Source organism: Falco rusticolus, chromosome W, assembly GCF_015220075.1.
Source record: "Falco rusticolus isolate bFalRus1 chromosome W, bFalRus1.pri, whole genome shotgun sequence".
In the NCBI taxonomy this organism is placed as follows: domain Eukaryota; kingdom Metazoa; phylum Chordata; class Aves; order Falconiformes; family Falconidae; genus Falco; species Falco rusticolus.
The window spans coordinates 2,438,615-2,466,118 of NC_051209.1; the positions used below are offsets into that span (position 1 = coordinate 2,438,615).

Below are 27,504 nucleotides of genomic sequence, written 5' to 3' on the forward strand. Positions count from 1 at the left end.
TCAGAAGATAAATAAGAAAGTGTTTCGACAAGTAGCCATGGGGGGGGAGAAAAACATCTTACAGACCTTTCGAGAAAGTTAGTTTAGGAAATATAAACCAAAAATACATTTTGTACAGGGCGCGTCTTGGTGGAGCGGAGACTCCTGGTGCACCCAGTGCTGTTTGCTTGCCTCTATTTGCTTAATGAATTGCAAACTTTGATTGTAATCCTATTTTGGGACTAAGTTATTTATCACAACCATGAGGTCACTCTTCCTGGCTTCATAAAATTAATCACTCTAAGTTATACAAGCCACACATCATTTTTAAGCAGCATACTTTTTTTTTAAGTGTTTCACTTTTGTGTTATGATAATCTGTTAACCAGAGCTTTTTATTTTTCTGATGACATTTCATATCTTATTTTAAAGCATCAGCCTAACTGAAAAAATATGTCAATAGAACAATCTATTTCCCTAGATAAAGACTACCACAAATGCATAAGTATTTTATCAATGCAAAGTATGTTTGAGATTAGTGTTCCACACTTTTTAGACTCACTTTGCACTGTAAAAGCAGTAATAAGCTTCGTATAACCATGTTGGGGTCTGCAGCGGGTCTGCAGACAAGTTAGTTGACTTCAAAGACTTAGCCGTGTACCTTTAAGACAGCCACAAATTGTCAGGTCTGTAAACAGGGTGTGAAGAACCGGAACTTAGAACCACAGCATACGGGCACCTACAGCAACAGCAAATAGCGAGCAAGAAGAAGGACACAAAAACCTATCAGGGTCTGACACATGTACTGTGTCACTTGGCTGGTTAACACCAGCGGATCTGCTAACTGTCCTGGTCCTGCCCAAACAAAACCCATACATACTGTGGGAGGAGATAAGGTCCCCATAGTGCACATAGGGAAGTGGCTGGGGAAGGCAGTGTGGATTGCTCCTCCCATGGGAAAAGGCAAACCTGTTCACAGGATTGTCTTTGCTCAAGGACCTGGGTGTACTTGGTGGGTAATGTGGAAGGATGGGGAGACCTGGTGTGTGCCTCAAGGAGATTTAACCTTGGGGGAAAAATAATCTGTTGTGTGAGTTGTACATTGTAGGAGGTAATATAGCAGGAGTGACCTGAACCAACAAAGAGTGAGTTTTGCAAGGAACCAGATGAGTGCAGCGATGACCCAAGCCAAGCTGTTACTGGTGCCCAACAACTGAACATACTGCTTCTGTCCTGAGTACCCATCTTGACAGGTGGGGCCCAAGTCATAGTCTGTTCTTATAGACATTTGGAGGAGTGGAGGAAGCCCATGGAATAATAGCTATCTGTTAAGGAACAGGGGATAGCATTTAATGAGAATGTATAAATCTGTATGTTTGGTATAAAGGTGGCTTAAGTATGTAGTTGTCATGGTTTAACAAATGCCGGCAACTAAGTATGCAGCCTCTCACTCATTCCCTGCCCCCCAGAGGGATGTGCAGGAGAATTGGGAAAAGGTAAAACTCAAGTGGTGAGATAAGAACAATTTAATAACTGAAATAAAATAAAACAAAATGAAATAAAATTAAATAACAATAACGTAGAGGGATTTTTAAAGGACCGAGGACATATGTTACCATTGTCTGGGTTGGACAACCCAGGCCTGTTAGTTGAAACTGCAGAGCAACTTTAAATTGTCCTGGGAACAAGCAGTGTGAGAAAGAAAACAAGCTCTGCACAAACAAGAAGCCAGGTGCAGAGCAAGTCCTGGGAACCGCGAAATCAGCACACTCTCATCGGCACACTGATCAGGCGCCTGCAGCATGCTCACCGATCAGTGACACGGACGCCCGCGTGGGCAGAGACTTTTATCCAATCACCTGTGTGTAAAGTCTTGTGAGCGGTTGGTTTAAGTTATAAATATGACCTGTTTGTTTAATAAAGTGAGCACGGCATGTAGCCATATAGGTGTGATTGTCGTGACTTGGCCGACTCTCCACAGTGGACCCTCTTCACCAAGCAACTACAGAGAAATAGAATTTAATAGGAATACTATATTATAGCAGCATTTAAAGAGGTGCAGATATGCAGTTGCACATTGTGAAATGCAAACAGCATTTCTTTTAAAAGAGGTGAATACAAGAGTTCACAGGAAAACAAATAAATTCAAAAGGCTAATTGATTTTTTTAGAAGTGCCATAAAGTACTAAATTCTCACTAATACTTAGCATTTATATAGTACTATACATTTTTGAAGCACTATACAAATGCTATCTATACGAAATGTATTATGTAAAGGCAGAATACAAATCCAAAATAAATGGTGATCAGATAAATGGCACCATGACAGTAAAATGTAATGTAATTACTACAGAGAGACTAAGTACTTTAAAAATCAGCTAGCTATGCATGAACTATAATGGAAGACTACATATTTTACAAGGGGAATGTATAGATATAAAATTATTACCATTCATGAAATAGGTTTCTATGACCACAAGGCATTGTCATAGGAGCTGTAACTGGCTCCACAGGCTTAAAATGCCTAACTTGGAAGCTGTAGGGAACATAAGTGAACAACTTCAGTGATAAACGTTCAGCTTATTTCAAGTGATAATATAAACAACTTTTAAGATCCATCATCCTTATACATCAGTGCAGATTCCATATTTTATATACATTAATTTTCTACTACCTGTTAAATACATAATAAATGAGCATAGATGAGGAAAAGATGCTGTAATTGCTACATACAGCCAAAATGGCAAAGGAAGAGTCTTTCCAAATGGGCCGATCCAAAGGCCATGACAAATCCCATCACAGATGAGCTGAGAAGTCCAGGATATGAACATCATCCAGGGAAGAAAGCACCATGAAACCTTAAGCTTGAAAAGGTGCATAATAAATAATGTGAGAGCCACAACAGGAATCACAGTAGAGCAATGAAGAAGTGGTCTCAGTAGAAGAGTCAGAGCAGTCTGCAGAAAAGAAAAATACAATTGACAATGACTACAACTGTGATAAGAAAATAAATATTTCATGGATGTTTAAAGGTGTATTATCAAAGGGGAAATGCAAAGAAAAACATACTGTTCCTTTCCACTGAGCGCTGATCAAAATCAACAATATGACTAGATCTATGAGTTGTGTGCTGCCCTGTCAGTAGCAGGGCTCAGGGTGCTGGGACAGGCTTTTCTCTATTATATGACATCAATCATGCATCTTACTAAAGCAGTACCAATGGCAAAACAGGGAGAAGGATGAGGTATGCTATTTGTCATATAGCCATGTGGCATTGTACTGGTTTGGGCTGGGATAGAGTTAATTTTCTTCATAACAGCTAGTATTGGGCTATGTTTTGGATTTGGAAACTGTTGATAATTCACAGAACAGTCAGGGTTGAAAGGGACCTCTGGAGATCAGCTAGTCCAACCACCTATTAAAGCAGGTTCATCACCTAGAGCAGGTTGCACAGGACCACATCCAGGCAGGCTTTGAATATCTCCAGAGAAGGAGACTCCACAACCTCTCTCAGCAGCCTGTTCTACTGCTCTGTCACCCTCAAGGTAAAGAAGTTCTTCCTCATATTCAGGTGGAACTTCCTGTGTTGCAGTTTGTGCCTGTTGCCCCATGTCCTGTCACTGGGCACCACTGAAAAGAGCCGAGTCTGGCCCCATCCTCTTGACATTCGCCCTTAAGATATTTGTAGGCATTGATAAGATCCCCTCTCAGTCTTCTCTACTCCAGGCTAAACAGGCCCAGCCCTCTCAGCCTTTCCTCATCAGGGAGATGCTCCAGTCCTCTCATCAACTTCATAGCCCTGTACACTCTCCAGGGCAGAGTAGAGGGGAAGGATCACCTCCCTCGACCTGCTGGCCACACTCCTCCTAATGCCCCCCAGGATCCCATTGGCCTTGGCCACGAGGGCACACTGCTGGCCCATGGGCAACTAGCTGTCCACCAGGTCTTCCTCTGTGGTCCTCCTCCACTGAGCTGCCTTCCAGCAGGTCAACCCCCAGCCTGTACTGGTGCATGGGGTTGTTCCTCCCTAGGTGCAGGTCCCTATACTTACTTCTGCTGAACTTCCTCTCCATCACAATCTCTGCTTCACACCACTCGCCATCCTAGTGGGGAATCCTACGTCCAGGATTAGAGGCACCCTGCCTCCAGTCAGGGATAACTGGGTTTATCAGACTGTGTGGATCCAATGACCTGGCACATCAGACCCACAGGAACATAAAGCTCTAGTAGATACAGGTGCACAGTGTACCCTAATGCCATCAAGCTATGAATGGGCAGAACCAAGTAGTATTTCTGGAGTGACAGGGGGATCCCAACAGCTGAATTGGAGGCTGAAATAAGCCTGACTGGGAATGAGTGGCAAAAACATCCCATTGTGACTGGCCCAGAGGCTCCATGTATCCTTGGCATAGACTGTCTCAGGAGAGAGTACTTCAAGGATCTGAAAGGATATTGGTGGGCTTTTGGTATAACTGCCTTGGAAATGGAGGAAATTAAGCAGCTGTCTCCTTTGCCTGGCCTTTCAGAAGACCAGTCTCTGGTGGGGTTACTGAAAGTTGAGGAACAGCAGGTGCCCATTTGCTACTACAACAGCGCACCAGTGGCAATACCGCACCAACCAAGACTCCCCGATTCCCATCCAGGAGCTGATTTGTCAACTGGAGAGCCAAGGAGTGATCAGCAGAACCCGTTCACCCTTTAGTAGCCCCATATAGCCAGTGCAAAAGCCTAATGAAGAATGGAGACTAACATTGGACTATTGTGGCCTGAATGAAGTCACACCGCCATTGAGTGCTGCTGTACCAGATATGCTAAAACTTCAATATGAACTGGAATCAAAGGCAGCCAAGTGGTACGCCACAAATGATATTGCAAATGCGCTTTTCTCAATCCCTTTGGCTGCAGCGTGCAGACCACAGTTTGCATTCACTTGGAGGGGCATCCAATGCACCTGGAATTGACTGCCCCGGGGGTGGAAACAGCCCTACCATCTGCCATGGACTGATCCAGGCTGCACTGGAAGAGGGTGAAGCTCCAGGACATCTGCAATACATTGATGACATCATCATATGGGGCAACACAGCAGCAGAAGTGTCCTGGTTTCAGCTGGGATAGAGTTCACTTTCTTCTTAGTAGCTGGTGCAGTGCTGTGTTTTGGCTCTGATGTGAGAACAATGTTGATAGGACACTGATGTTTTCAGTTGTTGCTGGGTGATGTTTATACTAAATCAAGGACTTTTCAGTTCCTTGGGCCTTACCAGGGAGAGGGCCAGAGGGGCACAAGAACTTGGGAGGGGACACAGCCAGGACAGGTGACCCAAGCTAGCCAAAGAGGTATTCCATACCATATGACATCATGCTGAGTATATAAACTGGGGGAAGAAGGAGGAAGGGGGGGACATTTGGCATTATGGTGTTTGTCTTCCCAAGTAACCGTTACATGTGATGGAGCCCTGCTTTCCTGGGGATGGCTGAACATTTGCACATTCCAAACTACAGTATGATTGTAAGCCCTCTCTATCACATGACCCTAAAGAATGATTTGAAATGGGGCCCTGAGCAATGGCAAGCCTTTGAACAAATCCTTCACAAACCACTTCTCATGATTTCATGATTTTGATCTAAAAAAATAAAATAAAATAAGTCTGTATTTGGATCATATGCTCTTTAGTTAAATACCTTTTTACCATATACAAGATCTGATAAGTCCTAATGTATATTAAACCAAGCAAGCAATTCAATTTAGATGAAGTTATTCTTCCTCTTTATCCCCCCTCAGAGAAATTTTATGGGACAGTTCTCCATTAAATTTTAATTTCCATTATGATACTTTTAAAATCAATTTTATTACAGCCAAAACATTGTTCATATACCTGTTCATAAAATAAACTATGATATATACACAGCATTTTAAGTTACAGGGCATAAGTTTACAGGTTTTGGCAGATTTTGTTTAACAAAATGGAAATTATATAACTTTTTCCAAGTACTAAGGTAAACTTCCTTATTTTGCTACAATTTTTGTATCCCCCTGTATTCTATCCATACCTAAACTGGTTTAATAATCTAACATTAATGTGTAACATCTCACTGTTCTCTCTTATGTTCTGATTCTAGACAGAATTTTTCATATGCTTCTTCAATTTCTGGATCCATCTGGTCATCAAGGTCATCAAAACACCTTAAAAAAAAAAACAAAACACACCCCACAAAAAAATGTTAAGTTTACATACAGGTTTTCAGAAACAGTAAATAAGTGAAATATTTATGTAGATGTCAAATATAACACAGAGCTTTATAAGTAGTAGTTAATTATGACATTTACTAAAAGGTGACAAAGAAGTAAAAAATTATGGGTACTAGGGAAACAAACAGAAGCCTTAAAGCAGCATAGATACATACAAATTGCTACACTCTCCATTTTAGATCATCTTATGCTGTCCACAGATTAAGAGACGAAAATAGTTTCCAAGATGATGGCAAAATACAATAATACGATAAAAACTTTCCAAGATTTAATAATGCACTTGCACGGATGTATTTACAAAAACATAATTAGCATAATATTAGCATAATTATAGTTGGTTAACATCCAAGTTCAAATACTGCATCAACTTTCTCAGTTGCACGCTAGTCAGAAAAAATATATTTATATAGAAAAACCTGTATTCCTATTTGTTCATATATGAAAGAAGGCAAACTTAATTTACCTCCCTTTTGCATCTGCCTTATATTACCTTCTATTACATGGTAACGAGTCTTTCAGAAAAAATCCGTCTCATTTAGGTCAGAGAAAAGACCGGATCCCATTAATGATAATTAGTATTGCACAGAGTGGAGACTACCACAGAGTTTCAAAATAAAGCTGGGAAGTGATGAGGATTACTGAATAGCTTGCTTTCTCCTCACAGTTATTGGGAAGTAACTTGAGTGTTCCTTGTTTAAGTCCAACTGGAGCATTCATCACCATAAACTAGGACAACAGAGTTGTAGCTTGAACATGATAGTGTCTATAATGCTAAATGGCCTTAAAATAAGTCAGCAGCTATTGACTCTCAAAGTGTGCATTAGTTTCAGGTGCCCAGCTTATTATCTTCTGTGCCTTAGTTCCAAACAAGGGAATCGGCATACACATTAAAGAAGCGGTCTACATATTTATTTGTTCCTCCTTTCCTGTAGAAGTATAGACTTTAAAAGGAACTCAACATAGAACCCTTCTCCCTGATGTCAGTCATGAGAAATAGTTGACAGAGGATCAGGACAGATTTGTCTGAGCTTTTCTTAAGACTTCAATAAAGAAGGTTCCACAGTCACCTTGCATGAAGGTTGACTCACAGTCTTCCACATGTCACTTCAGATTTGCTGTGTTTAACTGCTATCTGCCTCCATTTTGCATTTAATTTGTTCTAAGTACAGCAGTTCATGAGGGTAGTTTTTTCCACAGTATGAGCTTGTTGATTTCTGATGACATCTCTAATTTATCTTCCAAAGCTCCTGCAACTCCCCTGAGCTAGGTGTCATCTAAGTTTTCTAATTTACTAATAAAAACATCAATCCAGACCAGCACTCTTATCACACAAAACACAACACTGAAAATATTTTTGTGTATCAAATAATGATCTGAAACTCCTCCTTCAACCAGATGAGTACAAAGTTCAGAGCAATTTATTTTAGACTGTAATTCTTTCACTGTTTTCCTATCAAATTCTTATAAACCAGCGTCAGAAAATCAGACTATATTCCCATCTATTGCTTCCCCTTTTGCCATTAGGTTGCTTTTCTTGTTCTACAGAAATATCGAATAGCCATTTAATTGAGGGAATGCTACTTATCCTGAGGAGAGAAACTTAATAACCTCCTCCCTTTGAAAGACACTGAAAATTTTGTAATTTCTAGTTAGGATGTGTATGTGCATCAGTTGAATTTAGGTTGCCTCACTACCAACACCTGAAGGTCTATTGCTTCATTTTGCTTGCATGTTTGGTTTTTTTTTAAACGTAGAAGAGAGTATGTTTGTACATGTGCAAAAAATATCTGAAATTTAATTGCCCTACTCGGATAAATATAAAATTTGTTTCAAACTTGTGTGATTACAAACCAACTTAAACCTGAGCAAATACATAACTTCCATTGTAGAGCTAAATAATAATTATATTATTTAGTTTCATTTTTGTCAAGATTGGATTCCTAAGTCTACAGTAAAAATAACTACTGTTAAAACCAACCCAAAACAATGAAACAAACAAAAACCACCACCAACTATCACTCAAAAAGAAAACATACTGATCTCCAGGTCCTGATAAATCTGTTCCATTTTCTTCATAATCTGGAAACAAATTCACTCTTTCAAGCAACTCTTGGTATTTTTCTTGGTAATCTGGCATAGTAAAAATAAGACCAAGTAATACACAAGACTAGCCCTCTAAATTAACATACATCTATACAGTTTGAAAATAGCCTATTTAATGAAACTGTAAGTGGCATGAAACATTATAGAAAAAACCTCCTGCTACAGTGTTTTCTCAGGACATTAATCAACCTCTAAGAATGATATCTATCTTCCCAGAGAACTGTAAAGGTAGTCACAGATGTCTTTACCTCAAATGATGTCATGCCATGTTGTGCTCAGATTATAGAAAACAAACCAACCAAGGCAGAAACAAATCCTTTTGCTACTAACAAAGGACAAACAAAAGATGACTTGAAGATTTCTGGCTTCCTGGAGGTACCGAGCACCGATGACTATGGCATAAATTCTTCTGAACTATATGAACTCAAATGCACATTCTCCATTTCAAGCATTTACCTTCTTTTAATACAGAATAAGGCATGTGTTACACTAAGCCAGGAATTCTGACATAATTTTGTCTTAAGTTGTATGAGTTTCAGATATTTTAAGAACAACTTTTTATGTACTTCAACAGGACATAAACTTAATTACAACTTTTTAAAGAAGATTGAGAAGACAGGTATGCTAAGCTTGTGACATACCTGGATCTGCTGCAGTGAAAGGAACACCATCAGAAGTATAAAATGTTGGTTCATTCTAAGAATAAAGTTATACAGTAAGTTATATGCGTTCAGAGACAGTTGTTTGCAGCTTTCAGCAATATGATTGTCTATAAATCAAGTTAAATTCACATTAAGGAACTGAAGTTGTCTACATTCTTACCATAAAATAGTTTGGGTCATTTTCAGGGGTAGCTTCTGTATGTGGAGAAGTTCCATGAACTCTACCCCAGTTACTTGATCGTAGTTCTACTAGTTTCAGAAGCATGTGTTTCACATCTCTGAAATAAACATAAGCACCATAAAAGTTAGAATGTTTTGTGCTAAGCAATAATTGGGCTATATCTTGCATATACTAGATATCTAAATGTCAAGAAAAGCTCCAAAAAGGACAAAATTTGGCCCAGTCTGCAGATAATTTTGAGTTAGGGGTTTTTTTCTCCTGCAAGTCTAGATGCTTTATGTGTCCCTCTCAATTATGAGACACTCACTCCCTCTACTTCCTCTGTGGTGCAGGAGTCCATATGAAATAGAAACTGCTATAGTTTTAAAATCAAGATATGAAACCTGCAGCACAAGTTGAGGAATAAATCCTTTTCTTATAAAAGGATAGTACTGAGGAAAATAGGGGGTGATCTTCAAATTGTATTTTAATCATCTAATTTGTGCTCCTAACTTTAGCTCTCTAAATCACATTGCAGTTCTGTAGTCAACAATGAAAAGTAATGTCTCCAATACATTAGATGTCACCATCTGTAGAGGAATGAAGGCAGGTTAATTAGCATTGATAATATACAGCTGTGGGCTGGCTTCAGGGGTGGTGGGTTGGATGATGTAGATAAGGTGCAGCTGTGGCTGGTTCTGTTGAGAGGTTGGGCAGCTAATGAAGAGGGAGCAGCCAAAGAAGAGAGGAAGAAGAAGCAGAGAGAGGAGAGAATGTATGCCCTGGGTGAGGAAAGACAAGGAAAAGGCAGCAGAGGGACCTGCATGAAGAGTGTGTTGGTATGAGATGGTAAAAGACCTTGTTGCAGCTTGATAGTTTGGGGAGTGCTGCGACAACCATCCATTTAATCCCTAGAATAAAAGAAATTGCTTTCTTCTTTTAAGCAAGTCCATGAAGAAAAGTTCAGTGAGTCTCATTAAGGGGAGGAAAAAAAAAAATCATCAGTTGTTTCCTGTATTAAAAGAAGTTCATACTTCTGTGTCTTTGAAGCCTTGGGCTTGTGCTATCTATTTTCTCTGGTTCCTGAAGCAAGATTTTTCCTCATCTTCCCTGGGAGACAGCTAAATTTTAACCAACAGATGCTACAAGCTACATGCTGTCCTCCCTCCGTGTGGAAAGAGTTGAGGTCACAACATCTGAACCCTCTATCTGTTTTTTAGTAAGTTTGCAAGAATGAGGATGAAATACAGCAGGCAGAATAAGATAACCTCATGCATGCAGTTAATTGCAAATTGAGAAAAAGAATACATTAGCCAACTATTTATTCTTTTCCAGCTTGTACTAAGAACCTGCCAAAAAGGTATATTCTCCAGGGAGAAGAAAAATAAAGCATATTCCATTTTGCCCTTACATTTATAGTGATTTGTATACTATACTTTTAAATCTGAATATAACAGCATTAAATATAAACTATGAGATATCACCAGTACTGCATTTTTTTATTTATACATGCTTTTATAGCCTAAAGCACTTAAGGGAGATTTCAACATTTAAAGGTTTTTAAAAAAACAAAACAAACAAGAAAACCACCAAACACACACCACCATCTCATTAAGTGAAACATGCATCTCTAATAAAAGATAAAAATAAAAAAAACCCAAAAGTGAAACACACACATCCCAACTGAAAATTACTTTTTGTTACATAGGAAGTGACCAAATATCACCTTATTTTTCATAAATGTAAATTTTTAAGGTAGTTTTGGACATGTTCCTTGTTCTTGAAGATTTTTAAGGTGTTCCGTTTAATATAAAAACAAATCAGTGCACACAAATTTATCTTCTCACCTGCTACAGTTTGCATCCAAAACAACATTTTCAATTCTCTGAATCATTTCCTCCATATCATTCTTTCCTTTTTCTTTCCAGGCATCTTCTAAAACTGAGCCTGTCAACTAAAGACAAGGAATTAGTAATATATTCTTTTTTAAACAAATTATAAACTTTAAGAAACTGTCAACAGAAGAGATTCTGTAACAATCCATAACATTTAGATGCAGTGTGCAACTACCAGAGGGTCAAAGGTCCCAATCTCCTATATCTTTTTACTAAACAGATTAATAGACCTTGCGCATAGTTTATCATACTGTCTGTAGTCTAAAATAACTCTATGTCCAATGTTTATGTTGCCGAGAAGTTCACTTTCCTCCTTTCAGTCTTGAAACATGATTTTGAAACAACTCTCCAGCAATTTAATTACACTGTGAAACAGTCACATTACAACAAAATGCATACATGTAACATTTTTTTAATACTGCAGTGATTTCTTGTGAAAAATCATTACACTTCATCTTTCTGAAGTTGCGCATCAGTGGGACATGGAGATTGCATTTGACCATCCTGTTACTTGGGATGCATTGACACACTCCCTCCCATCCTTTTACCTAATAAATTATCAATTTCTAATTACCCATAATTAGAAATCTCTCCATATTACTTCATTTATAGCTGTTAACCACATACTATAGTGCTGACCTACAGAAGGGATCATGTGATGTGGCTAACTCTGTTAGGCTGGATCTTGAATCTGTGGCCCAGAAATCCATTCTAGCCTGTGGCACAAAGAAATAGGCTTTTGATTCCCACACACACACACACTGGTTCACCAGCAGGAACTATATATGACCATGTCTCATTTTCCTCACTTTCTACCATCAGCTGTCACGTATCCTATTTTTACTTATTCCAGATGAAAAAAAAAAAATCTTAAGAAGAAAAAAATCAAAGTATCTTAGTATTTGTATTTAAAATATATTATGATCTACATTATATAAACAAGTAGTGCTCATGAGCTTCCCTCTTTCATTCAGAACTATGATGATATATTTAAAAGAATTAAAAACTAATTTTTCTTCTTTTAAAACTACTGTCTCACCTTCAGCAGCTTCACTGCACACATCAAATTATTATCCACAGGATTAGAGAAGAGCGCATTTAGTAATTCCCGAAGGCCTTCTTGAAGAATTTCTGCACGTGTTACCTGTCCCTTTGTTCCTTTAATCTGAAAAATATATTTTAAAAAAACAAACCACATCTAAAAGACTTCAGGTTTAGAAATTAATTTAGTCACATTTTCTCTCTCAAATGCTGTATGATTTGATTTGTGATTAACATTGCTGACCTTTTCAGTTGGAAGAATATGCTAAATACTGTAACTATTCTAGAACACAGACTTTGAGTAGTATGCTTAGTATTCTGACATATACATAACAATGCTTGCATAGCATTTTGTTTCTTTGCTAATGAATTGCAAAGAAAAGCTGCAAAATGCCTGGCAAGTAGTCCACATCATCCCAAATTCTCAGAATCCCATGCTCTTTCCCATCCTACATTATGCATTCTCTATAGCTGTAGAGTAGCTTACTTCTAGAAGGCACTCGATACATTTAAAAATTATAGAAAACAGTTTAAAAATAAATGGTATACTCCAATCTGGGCAGCTCCGCCTCCCCCAAATCCTTTGGAAAAATTCCTTTTTAATTCTAGCAAGTGAAAACTAGATTTCAAGGCCCACTTATGAACAAAAATGGAAGAGTCAGAGAGTTTTCTTTCCTCATGCCAGCAGAACGTTTTTTTATGGTGTCTGCTTAAATCAAATCTTTGAAATAATCCAGTGAAAAATATATTTTTAAGGGCACTACAGCAGTCAGTGACCTTATCAAACTCACAGGTATAAGAGTAAAAGAATTATGTGCACATACAGTTTTTTGTACAGATCAGATACAAAAAACTGATTTAGATATAAGATTTCATGCTTTATGTATAAGCCTAGGACTCAACCTTTGAAGAAATCTCTTTAAAGGTCTGCATTTTTAATTGCTCATTTTGAAGATTCCCACATCTTCCTCAAGCATTTGATAATAGCTCCTATTAGTAGCTGAATATTGATTTACATGGGTTACTGATACTGATCTGCTTCTGCTAGGTTGTAACATTTCCTATGTCGGTTAAGTGCAATAATATGGTAGTTTTACCAGACAAAAGAAAATACCAAAAGCTTAATTCCAAAGGTGATTTATGGCTGGTTCTTTTTATGAATTCTTACTAATTTTTCTTTTTATTAAAAAAAAAATATCTTTATAGACTTCTCTTCTGGTGATCTTGTCCTTTTTTGTTTATCTGTTTCTTGGACACACATTATAATGAAACTGTTCTAAAGTTCTTTTACTTTATTCCCCTCTCCCTTAAAAAAACACATCTCAAATGATATTCCATTTTAGTGTTTACCTAAACACAACAAAAATTAATGAAGAACCATCTGACATGCAACTGCCATCTTACCTCTAGGTTAACGTAAAGTTCAGCTAAGAACAACACAAAGGCATGAAATTGTTTTCTAGTAGTCTTGTCTCCTTTGGCAGCTTCATCTCTGTTTTCATACTCTGTTTGACACCTGAAGACATTAAAACAAAAATCATATAATCTGTAGACATCCCAACATATGTATCATGCTACTTATTTAATAGAATGCTAAGAACTTATTCACTGCATTAAAACTGTTAAATCATACTTCCTAGCATTCAGCATTTGTGAAGGAAGTGAGAGGACTTCACAAAGACAATGTGGATTTTTATTCTTCTAGATGAATACATATGATTACATGATTGTTTTCAAGCACTGAGATGTCCAAGACAGCAGAATGAAATAGAGCAAATTGCAACCTGTAAAAATCAAAAGACAATTAAGTTACACAGGTTATATATTAGAATATGGGTCCAGGAAGTTTAACATGGGCATCCAAACATAACAGAAATAAAAGTAGGTATACTCTGAAAGACATTTTCCCCCTTTCAGGGTGCTGCCCACATTGTCTTAGAGGCCTTTACACTTATTAGATAAATTCTTGATCCCATCATTTTAAGTGAAAGTGATGCATAATTTAGATATAAATGCAGATACTGAGGATTAAGATAACATGGCAGTGGGGTAATTTTCTAGTATTTAACACCTGTGTCAAAAATATACAAGTTCACATAGCAGTTCAAAACCAAATTAAAAAATATTTGAAATAAGAAGGAAAGCAAGACAACCTCCAACATATTCTCAATGGTTATGTAATAGATTAAGAGAAACTGAGAAACTGAAAAATTTAAGGAGTTGAAATAAAAAAATTTGAAGCAGAAACTTAGGCTGAGAAACAGGAGTTCTCTGTATTCATATTGTTAGCTTGTTTATCTCCCTCTTTCCCCCCAATTCCATCCATATTAGCAATAAAAACATAAACAACTTTAAATTTATGGCTTCAGGGTGCCAAAAGGAATGTTATCCGTTGGATTGGCTCTAAAACCAGGAGTCAGATAATCCAACATTAACAGGGAATTCCTTCAATGTATTGTTCAAGTAACAAACATAGTTTAAACAAAAACAAACACACACACACAAAACACCCACCAAAGCCAACCACAAGATAAAAGTGATAACTTTGAAGGCAAAAAGACTCATCTGCTTTGGGATAAGGGGGGGGGGGGGGAAATCAGCTTCTCCATAAGGTACCATTCTCAATTAACAGCAATGCATTTTGATGATCTTTTAAGTTTATCATTCCTTTGCTCCTAAACATAAGTGGACTAAATGAAACTTTTAAAATAAGGAGCAAGCCTGAAGCTTAGAAAGCCAAAAGTCCTTAAAGAAAAAAGGCTAATTTCTAAAGAATTCTTAAGTATTGAAGTGTACTACTCCTTCAAATGTCATACAGTAAGATTTAAAAGGAAATGCATCCATTTGAAAAACATTGCTTTTTTTATCAACTATGAAGTCTAATAATTATTAAACCATAAGCCCTCAAATTCTGTAGTAACTGAAAATTGAAGAAATTTATCCTGGATTTTATGCATCTACTTCATAGGCGTAAAGTCAGTTAGCCAATCAATGAATAATCTTTACACAACTGCAGCCAGAAAAGTAATTAAAGAAAAAACACAATGAAATAAGAGTCAAAGGACAAGGACAGTACATGTATGTGCATTTAGTATAAAGTTGACTAGCTTTTCAGTCCAGGGTTGGGGATTCTCTCTATGTACTGCATTACATTTACCCTGTAATTCAGTACCAGTCTAATATACACAGATCAAAAGAGCCTACAGAACCCCGAATTGAGTCCTATTTCCATATTTAAAAATATAAAATTATTTTAAATATATGTATTTGATATCCAGTATGTACCTGTGCATTAATAATCCTCAATCTAAACTTCTATTTTAAATATGTACCTCTCTGCATGCTATGTTAAGAGTTACATACAAAAAGAGAAAGACAACCTAAGAAAGTAATGCACTTAAAATAACATGCTGACACTGACCTTTGAAGTAACAACTGTCGGAAGTTCCCACTTTGCGAACTAATAGTTAGATGGTGAGATAGATAGTTACACAACCGTGCTCCCATGTAGGAAAAATTTGGGACAGATGTGGCCTTCCAAAATAAAAATGGAAAAATAAATTATTCATAAAAGTCATTATTAGGTTATCAGGAAATGCCTTTAAAAGCTTTTTGGAAAACTGTGTTTAACAACAGTTGACTAGATAATTGAAGAGCAGAAGATTAATTAAACTACAGAATAGCAAACTCCTGATTCAGATATTAAAACTGTATCATTACAGTTAATAGCTCTTGATGAGTCCTTTTTTCTAAAACAAATACAGTTACTGTTGAACATTTATACTTTTATCATCTAAAAACAGGTGGTGGCAACAAGATTCCACAACACACACTGTCTGAAAAATATTTTGCTTTAAATCCGATACTTGAAAATTTCAAGAGATGAATTCCCAATTACTTTTTTCATGAGTGTCTACATTCAACCTCTCTTAGAACTTAAAGCAGAACATCCCCTTATTTTGGCCATTTATTACTGCTCATTTGTTTTGAACTCTCTTTTAACAAGAGTTGAATTTGAGATTATTTCTCAGATACAGCTTCAGTGAAAAGATGTTCTGGTCTAAGTAACTCTACCAAAAAAAACCCCCAAAACCAGGGATACTTATAATTCATTAAATTTCTCCTTTGGCTTTATCATCTTTGAACGTTCCTTTTACATCTTGATCATCTATTAGTGCTATAGATGTCCTTGCATACTTCTCCTTCTAACATGTTTGAAAAAAGCATCTTGCCATTATCATGTCATTGCATTATAGCTAGTTATCTTCTACAGGCAGAGGAAAATATACACTCAATGTAACTGTACTATGTGCATAACATTGCTGGAAAGAACTGAGGTATCTTTGGAAGATACAACAAATTTAATTACTTAAGTTAATTACTTAAGATAGTCAATTCTACTTTAGTTTCCCATAAGAGGCATGTGAAATAGCAAACGAGCTTTTTGGTGCTTTGATTCAATCAGTTCCTTGGACTAGAAGAGATGCCTCCCTTTTTATAAGGCAAAAAACATCACTTAAATTACTCTTCCCTAAAAATAACACAACCAAACCCACACCCGACTTCCTCAAACCTCGTGTATTTTTTAAAACCATTATCTTCCTAATTAGTTGGTCTGTATTTGTGGTTGCATCAAATACTGAAACAATTCAATTTTGGGTATTATGACCTGGCATAGCACACAGAGACCAAAGAAAACCACCTCACATCATCTTCATAACCAATCATTATAGTATAATAACATCTTCCCTGAATTACTGTTGCTTGGTAATCCCAGTTTACCTCCAACTCAAAAAGTTACAATCTAAACATGAAGGCTAGTCTACCAATATGTATCTTGAGAAATTTTAGTTGCTGTAACAGCAACTATCCACTGTATTAACTAAACAGTCAAGATTCTTAATCCATGAAGTCAGAGTGTTCAGCTTTTGGAAGACAAGAGAACTGGCACTTCACTCTGTTGAGACATAAATGGATTAGGAAGAACAGGGGGAAGTAGATAATTCATTCTTATAGACAGGCTATGATACCCGATACCCAGATGAAGAGAAGACTGTACAGGACTTGGGTTTCTTTCATTTTGGCCTTTTTCCTTCACAAACCTAGCATCTATAAATCTGCTCAAACATCACTGAAGCAGATGCTTATAAACATACTTCAGAAATTTTAATTGAAGTTTTGTGATAAACCAGGACGAGGAAACAAATACTTGAGCAGAAGCTCGACAGAAGAATAATAAGCATATTTGACTGACACTCAAACACTATTGTACACAGACATATAACAGCTAAAATCATATGCTTTTGGATACTAGGACAGCATTTTGCATTGAGCTATATTTTATTTTTCACATAAAACTGTTATATTTCAGACTGATAACACTCAATGCTTCTCAGTTAAGGAAGGCATAGCCAACCTTAACATTGGACTCATTTTAAATAGGTAGAGAAGAAGGGGCAACATTAAAAGACTTACATTAAATGAGTCTATTTAACATATATAAAGTTATAAATAGGATAAATTCATCTTTTTTTTTCTTCCAATAAAGTTATATGGAATATTTTCATCTTTTATTAACTATTCTCCATGAGTCCAAATAAAGGATGGGAAAATGATGCTGCCAAACACAGAACAGGTAATCTTAACATCTAACTAAACTGTTCTGAATTAAACGTGCATCAATTCTGTAATTATAATAAGAAACTTAAGACTCTACAGTTCTGTACAATGACTAGTCATGCAGCTTCTACATACCCCAGATTATTTCACAGTAAAAAAATTCTGCAAGTATTTGCACTTAAAAGGTAAATAAAGTTTACATTCTTCAAGGCAGAATTTGAAAGCAACTCAGGAAAGTGACACCCCCAATGTAATAAATAGCAAGCACAAGCATGACTTCATTCTCTGCAGCAAGCCCAGAAAATTGTAACAGCAGCTCATTTGCTTAGCAACACACATTAAGCTGTTCTTTCCAATGGCTCCCCAATTAGTACAGAGTTCAGTTCAAGGTCTCTGTCCTCATTTCCATGGCCATCAATGGGACTGGACCTAGTTACCAGCAGACTAGCTTTCCTTTTTTCCAACTACGCTGTTCTGAAATAGGTATAATTCCAAATGAAGAACAAAGCCTGTCGGTAAAAGAGCATTTCCCAAAGGGTGATGTGTACAGTAGGTAGATATTTAATTCCTTGGTATTTAAAAAAAATAAATTTATAAGTATTATGAAGAATTTTTTGTAGGATAAAAATGTACAGCTGACATTGCTTAAGAGTTTCTTCAGTCCATACTATATAAATCCAGCAATTCAAATGTAACTCCTTTATAACTGTTGTAATTTCAATTCTAGTATGTGACCCAGGAGATTCAAATACACAGCAAAGGAAACAGAGTAAATCATGGAAATCTATCAACCAGCCAAGTATCCCATACTTGAGCTATCATTTCAGTTTATTGAGAAAAATCTTTCCCTGTACGTTTCAGTCTAAAAAGAAAAAAAAATCAAACTGTTAAAATACTATGTAGGGAAAATTATATAATAATACTAGCATGCATGTCTTGGACACTAGGTAACAGAGGCATAACATCCGTGTTATAAGACAGAATACACAGGCTACCTGCTGATATACGAGTTCAACAAGTTCTTGCAAAGTTTCATCTGCAGTGACCCAGCCATTCAGTGTTTTGGCAAACTGCTCTATTTCAGTTTCAAAACAACCTGGTTGCTCGGCGAGATGATTTAGGAAGTCTTGTACATATTCTGCCAAAGTCAGATAGCCATCATATCCATCTTCAAAGGATGAATCCTATAGTAGTGAAACAATATACCAGCTATTTAAAAGGAACCTAAAATAAAGTTGTTACACTTATTATCTCCTGAAGTAACCATATAGTCCTTAGTCTTGAGTAACTCCTGATACTCTGCATATTTGATAGTGATTTTCATTACACAGTTCACTTAAACATTTTTAGAGAGCATAGACCTCAATGTATCAGAATGCTCCAGTAGTCCTATCATCTTAAAGAACTAGGTAACATGTTTTTATAGATTAGGGTCTCCCAGCAAAAGACATCAAAATACAGATTTAAAAGAAATCAGTTTGCCAAATTAGGTGTAAGATCAACTAACAAAGTAAAGAATAAAACTACCAAACTGAGGCTCAACACTCTTTCCTGATGTGCACACAATCTGTGCTACAGATATATGAACTGTAGAAGGAAAAATAATTGAAATTGGAAACAAAATATTTTGAGCTTACATAGAGTGCAAAAATGCTCCAAAATATGCAGGAGGGGGAGAAATTACAGAAATACAGTACAGCATAGCATTCCCATGTATAAAACACAGCCAGGAAAACTGATCTTTTAAAGTCAACAAATTTGCATCTCTTGGCAATGGATGAAAGACTACAAGGCATGAAATGAAACTATTCAAATGGTATTGCATTAATTTGCAGTTACTGAGGTTAAAAATCAGACCTAAATGCACCTAGTCCCTAAAGAAAGGGGGAGCTGGGAACAATACCACTTTATCAATGTTTATGCTTCTGCTGATGGAACAGAAGGCTGCTAATTTTGTCCATTCAAAAATGAATGTATGCAACAGTCTCTAAAGTCAATGCTGTTCTGAATTATTACAATGCTAGTATATGAGAGGAATAACATAGGAAGCAACATACTTTGTGATGTAACTAGTAATAACAGTACAAAAAATTTACTTTGTCACACTATACAAAAGATTGTGAGAAGTATCTCATATGAGATCTCAGAAGCACAAACAGGAGCCTGAAAAAAGATTGCTAAAGAACTGACTTCTAATTAGTGATTCAAGACATAAGGGTAACATACAGGATATCAGAATTCTCAACTGATCTACTATTTAGCATGAAAAAGATTTAACATCTATCTACTGTAATGAAAAAATGAGCTAAAAACGATAAACCAGTTCTTCTTTACTTAGTGGACATGAATATATTTATAAAGTCAATAATTATATTCTCCTTTTCCCCACCACCCCTCCCTTAATGAGGGGATATCTTTACTTTCTGTCTTCAAAACGCTTTCGTCTCTTCTCTACTGTGAAACGACACGAATCTGTGAAAGATAAAAGCCCTGGATATGAACTGCGGAGCAAGACAGCTATACACTGATGAAAATCAAGTACTGACATTAATTTCACAAGTTGTGAAGAACGTGTGGGGGGAAATGCAGATTTTCCAAAATTCTTCAAAGATCCATGTTGTAAGGGTATACAACTTAAGCTAATGAGGGACACATCAATATAACTGAAGAAAAACTAGAAACATTTCTTATGACGTTGTGGTAATTTGACCCTGGCTGGATGCCAGGTGCCCACCAAAGCCACTCTGTCACTCCCCCTCCTTAGTTGGACAGGGGAGAAAAAAACCAAACAACCAAGAGGCTCATGGGTCAAGATAAGAACAGGGAGATCACTCAACAATTATGTCACAGGCAAAACAGACTTGAATTCGGGAAATTAGCTTAATTTATTACCATTCAAACCAGAGTAGGATAATGAGAACTAAAAAACAAAACTTAATAACACCTTCACCCCACCCCTCCCTTCTTCCCAGGATTAACTTCACTCCCGATTTCTCTACCTCCCCCCCCCCCCAGAAGTGCAGGGGAACAGGAAATGGTGGTTACGGTCAGTTCATCACACATTGCCTCTGTCGCTTCTTCCTCCTCACACTCTTCCCCTGCTCCAGCATGGGGTCCCTCCCACAAGAGACAGTCCTCCATGAACTTTTCCAACGAGTCCTTCCTACAGGCTGCAGTTCCTCACACACTGCTCCAGTGTGGCTCCCTCCCACGGGGTGCAGTCCTTCAGGAACAGACTGCTCCAGCATGGGTCCCCCAAAGGGTCACAAGTCCCACCAGAAAACATGCTCCAGCATGGGCTTCCCATGGGGTCACAGCCTCCTTTGGGCATCCACCTGCTCTGATGTGGGGTCCTCCACAGACTGCAGGTGGATATCTGCTCCACTGTTAACCTCCACAGGCTGCAGGGGGACAGCCTGCCTCACCATGGTCTTCACCACAGGCTGCCAGGGAATCTCTGCTCCAGCAACAGGAGCACCTCCTCCCCCTCCGTCTGCACTGACCTTGTTGTCTGCAGAGTTGTTGCTCTCACATATTCTCACTCCTCTCTTCTGCTGCAATTCTGTTGTGCAGATTTTTTTCCCCCTTCTTAAATATGCTATCGCAGAGGCACTACTATCACTGATTGACTTGGTTTTGGCCAGCAGTGGGTCCATCTTGGAGCCAGCTGGCATTGATTCCATCAGACATAGGGGAAGCTTCTAGCATCTTCTCACAGAAGCCACCCCTGTAGACCCTCTGCTATCAAAACCTTGCCACACAAACCCACTACAGATATTTAATTAAGTAGAATATTTGCCCAGTGAATACTGAAGACAGTTACTTAATGTGTCCCACCAGAAATAGGAAAAAAAAAAAAAAAAGGGTTTAAGGAAATGGTGGCAAATTGTTACTACTCATAAGGATAAAGCCTTCAACAGCCTGATCCAAATTGGTTTTGCTTTGAGTTGGGGATTGAACCAGAAGAACTTCAGAGGTCCTTTCCAACCTAAAGTATTCTACGATTCTAACTGGAGCTTATGAAGCCAAAAATAAAAGCTAACAGGCCTCTGTGTAACTTGCTAAATACTCTATTTCTCTAAAGGAAATCAGCTTTTACTAGGCAATTTCAAATGGCCCAGTAAAAGTTCTGTACAATAAAGTTAAACTATTTTGTTCCACAGAACTAGGACATTACCTTGCAACAACTGCAGCTTAGTCACATATGGCTGAACTAGCATCTCTCCAAACCACCTGTTCAAAACCTCTCCATACAGGTTGTAAGGGATACAGTTGCTGTAGCTAGTAAAAGCTGCTGCTCTTTCTGACAGCCATCAGGTTGTTAAAAGATCCTCATTTAGCACAGAGGAAGGTATCTTCTCAACCTCACCTGATAAAAATTCAATCTTGGAGGAAAACATCCTTGTTCTGGAAGGGGCTCCAATCCCATTTAGTATATTGGTGTCCCTGTATTCATACTCCTCTTCCCATTTTGTAATTAAAAGACTAAACACAGAGGCTAAACTCAGCACCACATTCATCTACCTATACTAAATATGCAACTTCAAAGGCAGTCTAGGTTTTAGTAACTATTCCAGGGAACATAAATTAATAAATCAAACATTATTATATGTTGTATATTGGTAAATTAGTAACACTTGATACTATCAAAACTAATTAGATTTACTCCAGTAACTTCTAGACATAAACCACTTGTGTTTCTCACTGGCAGATTTTAAGATTTAACAGAGAAGACAACACCACATATTGTAACAGTTAAGGGAAAGTAAAGCAAATTCCTCTTGGTTATTTTTAAACAGTAGTTGGCTAACAGGAGTGTATAGGTTCACACGGGGGGGGGAAAAAAAAAAAAAAAAAAAAAAAGAGAGAGGCTGGGGGGAGATTCCACCTAAGATAATACAAATCTCACTCCTAAAACTATAAGTGAGAACATTATGCCCTTCTGATGGAGTGACAGCCATATTATTTTCATATACCCATGCCAGAGAACAAGCCTGACATTTCCTACTGGCAATCCAAACCTAAATCTAGTCACCAATTCTACTGCAGACATCCACAAATTCCTATGGGATAGACATCTGTATAGAAACAGAGAATACCACAGATGTCTTTCCTCCCCAAAGTCCTGATGTATTGGGTCTGGCTGAGCCCCATAGCAGCCCTCACAGTGCTGTGCTTTGTATTGGTAGCTAGAAAGGTGGTGATAACACACCAGTGTTTTGGCTACTGCTGAGCAGTGCTCCCATGGCATCAAGGCTGTCGCACCAACAGTCCCCCTGCCTCTCACCAGTAGGCTGGGGGTGGGCAAGATCTTGGGAGGGGACAGCCAGGACAGCTGTCCCAAAGTGACCAAAGGGATATTCCATACCATATGATGTCTGCTCAGATATAAAAGCTAAGAGAAAGGAGGAGGAAGAAGGGGCATTCATTATTTATGACATTTGTCTTCTGGAGCAATTGCTATGTGTACTGAAGCCCTGCTTCCTGGGAAGTGGTCAAACATCACCTGCTGATGGGAAGCAGAGAATAACATCTTTTGTTTTCCTTCGCTTCCTCACATGTGACTTTTGCTATTGCTTCATTAAACTGCCTTTATCTTGACCCACAAGTTGGGGTTTTTCCATCTTATTTTCTCCCCTCTCCCTGTTCTTCTGAGGAGGGAAGTGATAGAGCAGCTTGGTGGGCACCTGGCATCCAGCCAAGGTCAACCCACCACAGTCCTTTTCTAAAAATTCTAGTATGCCTTGGATGCTGTACCCCTTAAAGCAGGGGTCCTCAAACTTTTTAACCAGGGGGCCGGCGCGGATGCAGTGGCAGGCAGTCATCTGCGGCTGCTTGGTTTCCCCCCCCCAACCCCCGGCGGGGGGGTTCTGTAAATACCGGGGGCCGGATTGAGGACCCTGGGGGGCCGTATCCAGCCCACGGGCCATAGTTTGAGGACCCCTGCCTTAAAGTATCTTCATAGGTAACCGATAATTTTGAGTATCAGAACTAACTGGAGATTAATTAATCTAATAATCAAGTGTTATATGGACACAAATAGTAATTACAGTAATGTACAATCAAACAAGATATCAACACATTATTTCTAAAACAATAATTGCCTAATAAATAGCAAAACCAATGTGAGTTTTCAGATCTAAAAATTCCAGGCAACATTATAAGTGAAAGCTAATTATTAATTCTAAATCAGAAAAACAGAAGTTTTTCAAAACTTTGTTTTGATTCAAATTCTAAAATTCATGATAAAAATCTGTGTAATAGTAAGGTATGTTAAATTCCTTATTTTTATTGCAGGTGGACCCAGTTTATGAAACCTAAAAAGCAACACTGCTGGCCTCAAAACTTTGTAATTATACATATGCACAGGCATGCCATTCAAAATGGCATTTTTTCTTTATAGGAAACATGTAACATACTGGGGCAAAGTAGCATTTTTCCCCCTAGATTATCCATTCACTGAAGCATGTTCGTATTGGCATTTGTCAACAGTTGTATATTGGCTATGGGCTTGTATTATCCAGGATAGTGATTTTATTCAGTAAGCTGGCAAAGCTGGTAACATCCAGACAACATAGATTTTACTGTGAGGAAAAAACTTCAAAACACCAAACCACCATGTTTAGCATTCAAATAAAGTATTTTTCTGCAAGTTATTAAAAATCTATTTGTTTCAGTATAATTGTTGATTATCACTTGATTGTATTTGTAAAATAGTTCCCATCTATTTATACATAGTACCAGAATTTGTCTGCTTGCATAACATAACAAAAAGATATTCCAAGAATTCACATAGATCTTCCCTGGAGTAGAATTAGTGCAGCAATAATATGGAAGACAAGGGGAATAGAAAATAAGAAATATCAACTTTTATCATGTAACAAACCTACAATATTGATCTGAGATTACCCTTAGTCTGGCTGCAAATATATTTCATATTACGTATGTGGGTAGGTTAACTGCTAGGAATAAGCCTAACCCTGCTTTTTTGCCCTTTGGCAATACAATATCACTGAAGGAATTAAAAAGACACATACACACAATGGTACATAGAAGTTAGGCAGTCATGGACAATCATACCTATAGCACAGTAAATTTAGGAAAGACAAAGCCTGTGCTTCAAAAAACTAAAGTTCAAGCTTTCTCCCACACTTGCTTCAAAAAACTGTGAAATCTGAATAAAAGTGCAGCTAAGCTTTTACTTAAAATGCAGTGCAGATGTAACTACAACAGAGGCAGTCACCAAAAAGACAGCTTACTTTGATGTTGGGTATAATCAATGCTTGGTGTAATCAACAAGGAATGCTGTTATGTGCAGCAAGCTTTAGCAAAATATCTCACACTAAAGGCACTCACATGCAGCATAACATTCACTCATTATCACTTAACATTCTGGCTGTGTCTCTGGAGGCTGTCATCTGAATTTTTTGGAATCTCTTCAGCAAATGCAGCATCCAAGTTATCTGATACACAAGATCTCAAGAAAACATTGTTAATTTGAAGATAAGTAAATTTGTACATACTAAAAAGAGAAGATAAACACTCACTGCAAAGTTCTGATTGAAGTTCTGGTTGTATCCTGATGGATAAAACTCAGGTGCTTTAACAGACAACTTTGATGTTACCACAGGAGCCACAGCCACCTGAGATTCAGCCATTTCTGGTCCAGAATCAGGAACTAAAACTTTATCTTGCGATCCAGATGGAATTCTTGCAAGTTGCAGGTGTTCTGAAAAGTTTTTGTTAACAGCTTTTCTTAGAAATTGCTAAATTAGTATTTATTCACAGAGTACATCACTTTTTGGATTTTAAATACACTTATACTAGAAATATACTTCAAATATTTTGGTTTCTTCTTAAATGTGGATAAAGTTTTCACTTTAGCAAACTATAGATGCCTTTCTGTCATGTAGAAAGCAAACACAATGTTCATGTGAAGGTGACACAAAAAAAAGGGGGGGGAAGAGCCTTCTCCTCCCCTATGAAAACATGTTTTCTAAAAGAGCTAACCTGAGAAACTAGTACATATTTTTCTGATATGATTGCTGGTTTTGTGGGGTTTTCATAGATTTCAGATGCAAAGGCAAGGCTTTGAAGGTCAATAAATGGAAGACATGAGTAATTTTTAGCATAATCCTGAAAGACACTTAACTATCATCGCTCTCGTACACCATTTGCAAAAAAACCCTATGTAACGGGGGTTTTAAACCACATTTTCCAAATCTATCTTTATAGATTAGCTCCTAAATTTATTGAAAACAGAATCTGATATCTACCTGAAAAAGCTAACCAGCAAACAATACTTTATGTTACTGTTGGGTTGGGTTTATTTTTTGGTAAACCTTTAGATCAGAGTTAAAGAGCTCTTCAATAAGGGGAAGACTGAGACCATTTGCAATCAGATTAACAAATGGATAAAACACACATACAGATGTGCAGGCACAGAAAGGGAGGGACGGACAGAGAGGTGTTGTTAAGCAGGCTGCAAAGCAACATCACACCTTTACTTAGGCACAGGTCCATAGCTCAGAAACATGAGCACTCCATCTAAGGAAAAGTGCACTTGTCAGGCCAACTACGCAGCTCATCTCCATACCGTGCCGTGAGTAGCCAGGCAGGCGCCCGGGATGCGCAGAGCCCTAGCCCTCAGGCCATGGTGGCCACTCAGTACTTAGGTGTAGGGTGTGGGAGAAAGGACGCGTCTCTGTGAGCAGGCCGAAGGGAGGAGTGTGTGTGTGCGCGTGTGTGTAAGTCCCGGGACCCCACTCGCAACAGAACGGCGAAGGGGATGGGGGGGGGGTGGGGGGTTGTCGGAGCAGCAAGCGAAGCAGGAGCAGGGCAGTGCACGCAAAGGAAGGGAACGCGCCGGAGTTTAGGAGGCCGCTCCCCAACAGCTTCGGCATCAGGGGCCTCCGGAAAAGCGGAGGGGGCCGCTGCACGGCAGCCAGTACCTGCGTTTCCAGTGCCCAGCGGCGCCGTCCTCGGAGGCCGCAACGGTTCCTGCTGCGGAAAGAGGCCGCCTGACTTGTGCTGCTCAGCCGAGCCTGAACTGTGGAAACCACTACCCCCGAAACAGGCCCCACCGCCATTCTCCGACACACCCACGCTGCCTCCTCGACCCCGGCCAGCACCTGGAGCTCGGTCGAAACTATCCGACATGCTCGGGCCGGGAGTAGCTCAGGCACTCATGGGAAAGAGCCAGCGACTCAGTTCCGCTTCACCGCGGCCCAAGCCCTTCACTTTCAGTTTCACCCCCACACGCACCGCCACGATGGTCGCGACCCAGAGTGGCTCACAGCGCCCCCTCGCGGCCTCGCACAACCCGTTGCCATAACAACCTCGGCGTCGCAGGGGCCTAGCACCGCCCGCCGCCGCCGCCGCGACGGGGTGGAGGGTGGCCCGCCGGGCGGCCGTTGGCGTCCGCGACAGCTGCCACTATTGAGGAGGCCAGCTCAGCCGCCACGGGTTAAAGGCTCTCGCCCGGATTTCTGGCCGCGTTGCCAAGCCCACGCGTTCAGAACTGATGAGTCAGGCTCTTCCCCCCCCCCCCAACACGGGATTGACTTGCAACAACAAACAAGTGTGGGGTTTATTTATATCAGCAGCCGGTTCTGGGGACTCGGGATGTATTTGAGTCGCACCTTCCTCAGAAATTACAAAAGCTTTGAAACGGCATTTTCAAAAAGACAATATTCTCTTGTAATTGCTTCCTTACAGGAACAAATAGCATGCTGTGACTGTAACAGGACCAAGATTACAGCTACCCATGGTTAGAAAACCTGTAGCTACAGAAGCCTGC

The 27,504-nt window shown here is 38.7% G+C and overlaps 2 protein-coding genes across 3 annotated transcripts in view; both read right to left on the reverse strand.

Moving 5' to 3' along the window:
* The window catches only part of LOC119140802 (spindlin-Z), a 314,042-nt gene extending 309,021 nt beyond the window's left edge, over positions 1-5,021 (reverse strand). The window contains exon 1 of the mRNA XM_037372416.1: positions 4,967-5,021. Coding sequence (XP_037228313.1) covers positions 4,967-5,021 — 55 coding nt within the window. The remainder of the gene's footprint in view (positions 1-4,966) is intronic.
* LOC119140797 (polyadenylate-binding protein-interacting protein 1-like) lies at positions 1,992-26,989 on the reverse strand. 2 transcript variants are annotated; one of them, XM_037372403.1, is made up of 12 exons: positions 26,657-26,989; positions 25,253-25,434; positions 18,701-18,889; positions 15,508-15,620; positions 13,491-13,602; positions 12,085-12,210; positions 10,998-11,104; positions 9,151-9,268; positions 8,970-9,024; positions 8,262-8,355; positions 4,967-6,159; positions 1,992-2,935 (listed from the first exon to the last, which is right to left on the reverse strand). In XM_037372403.1, exons 1-11 carry the CDS (start codon positions 26,862-26,864, stop codon positions 6,066-6,068), a joined length of 1,398 nt encoding a protein of 465 aa, XP_037228300.1. In that variant the 5' UTR covers positions 26,865-26,989; the 3' UTR covers positions 1,992-2,935; positions 4,967-6,065. The 2 variants fall into 2 exon arrangements, with proteins under 2 accessions (XP_037228300.1, XP_037228301.1); XM_037372404.1 differs by lacking the exons at positions 1,992-2,935; positions 8,262-8,355 and having other exon boundaries at positions 5,806-6,159.
* Positions 26,990-27,504: the final 515 nt, after the last annotated feature.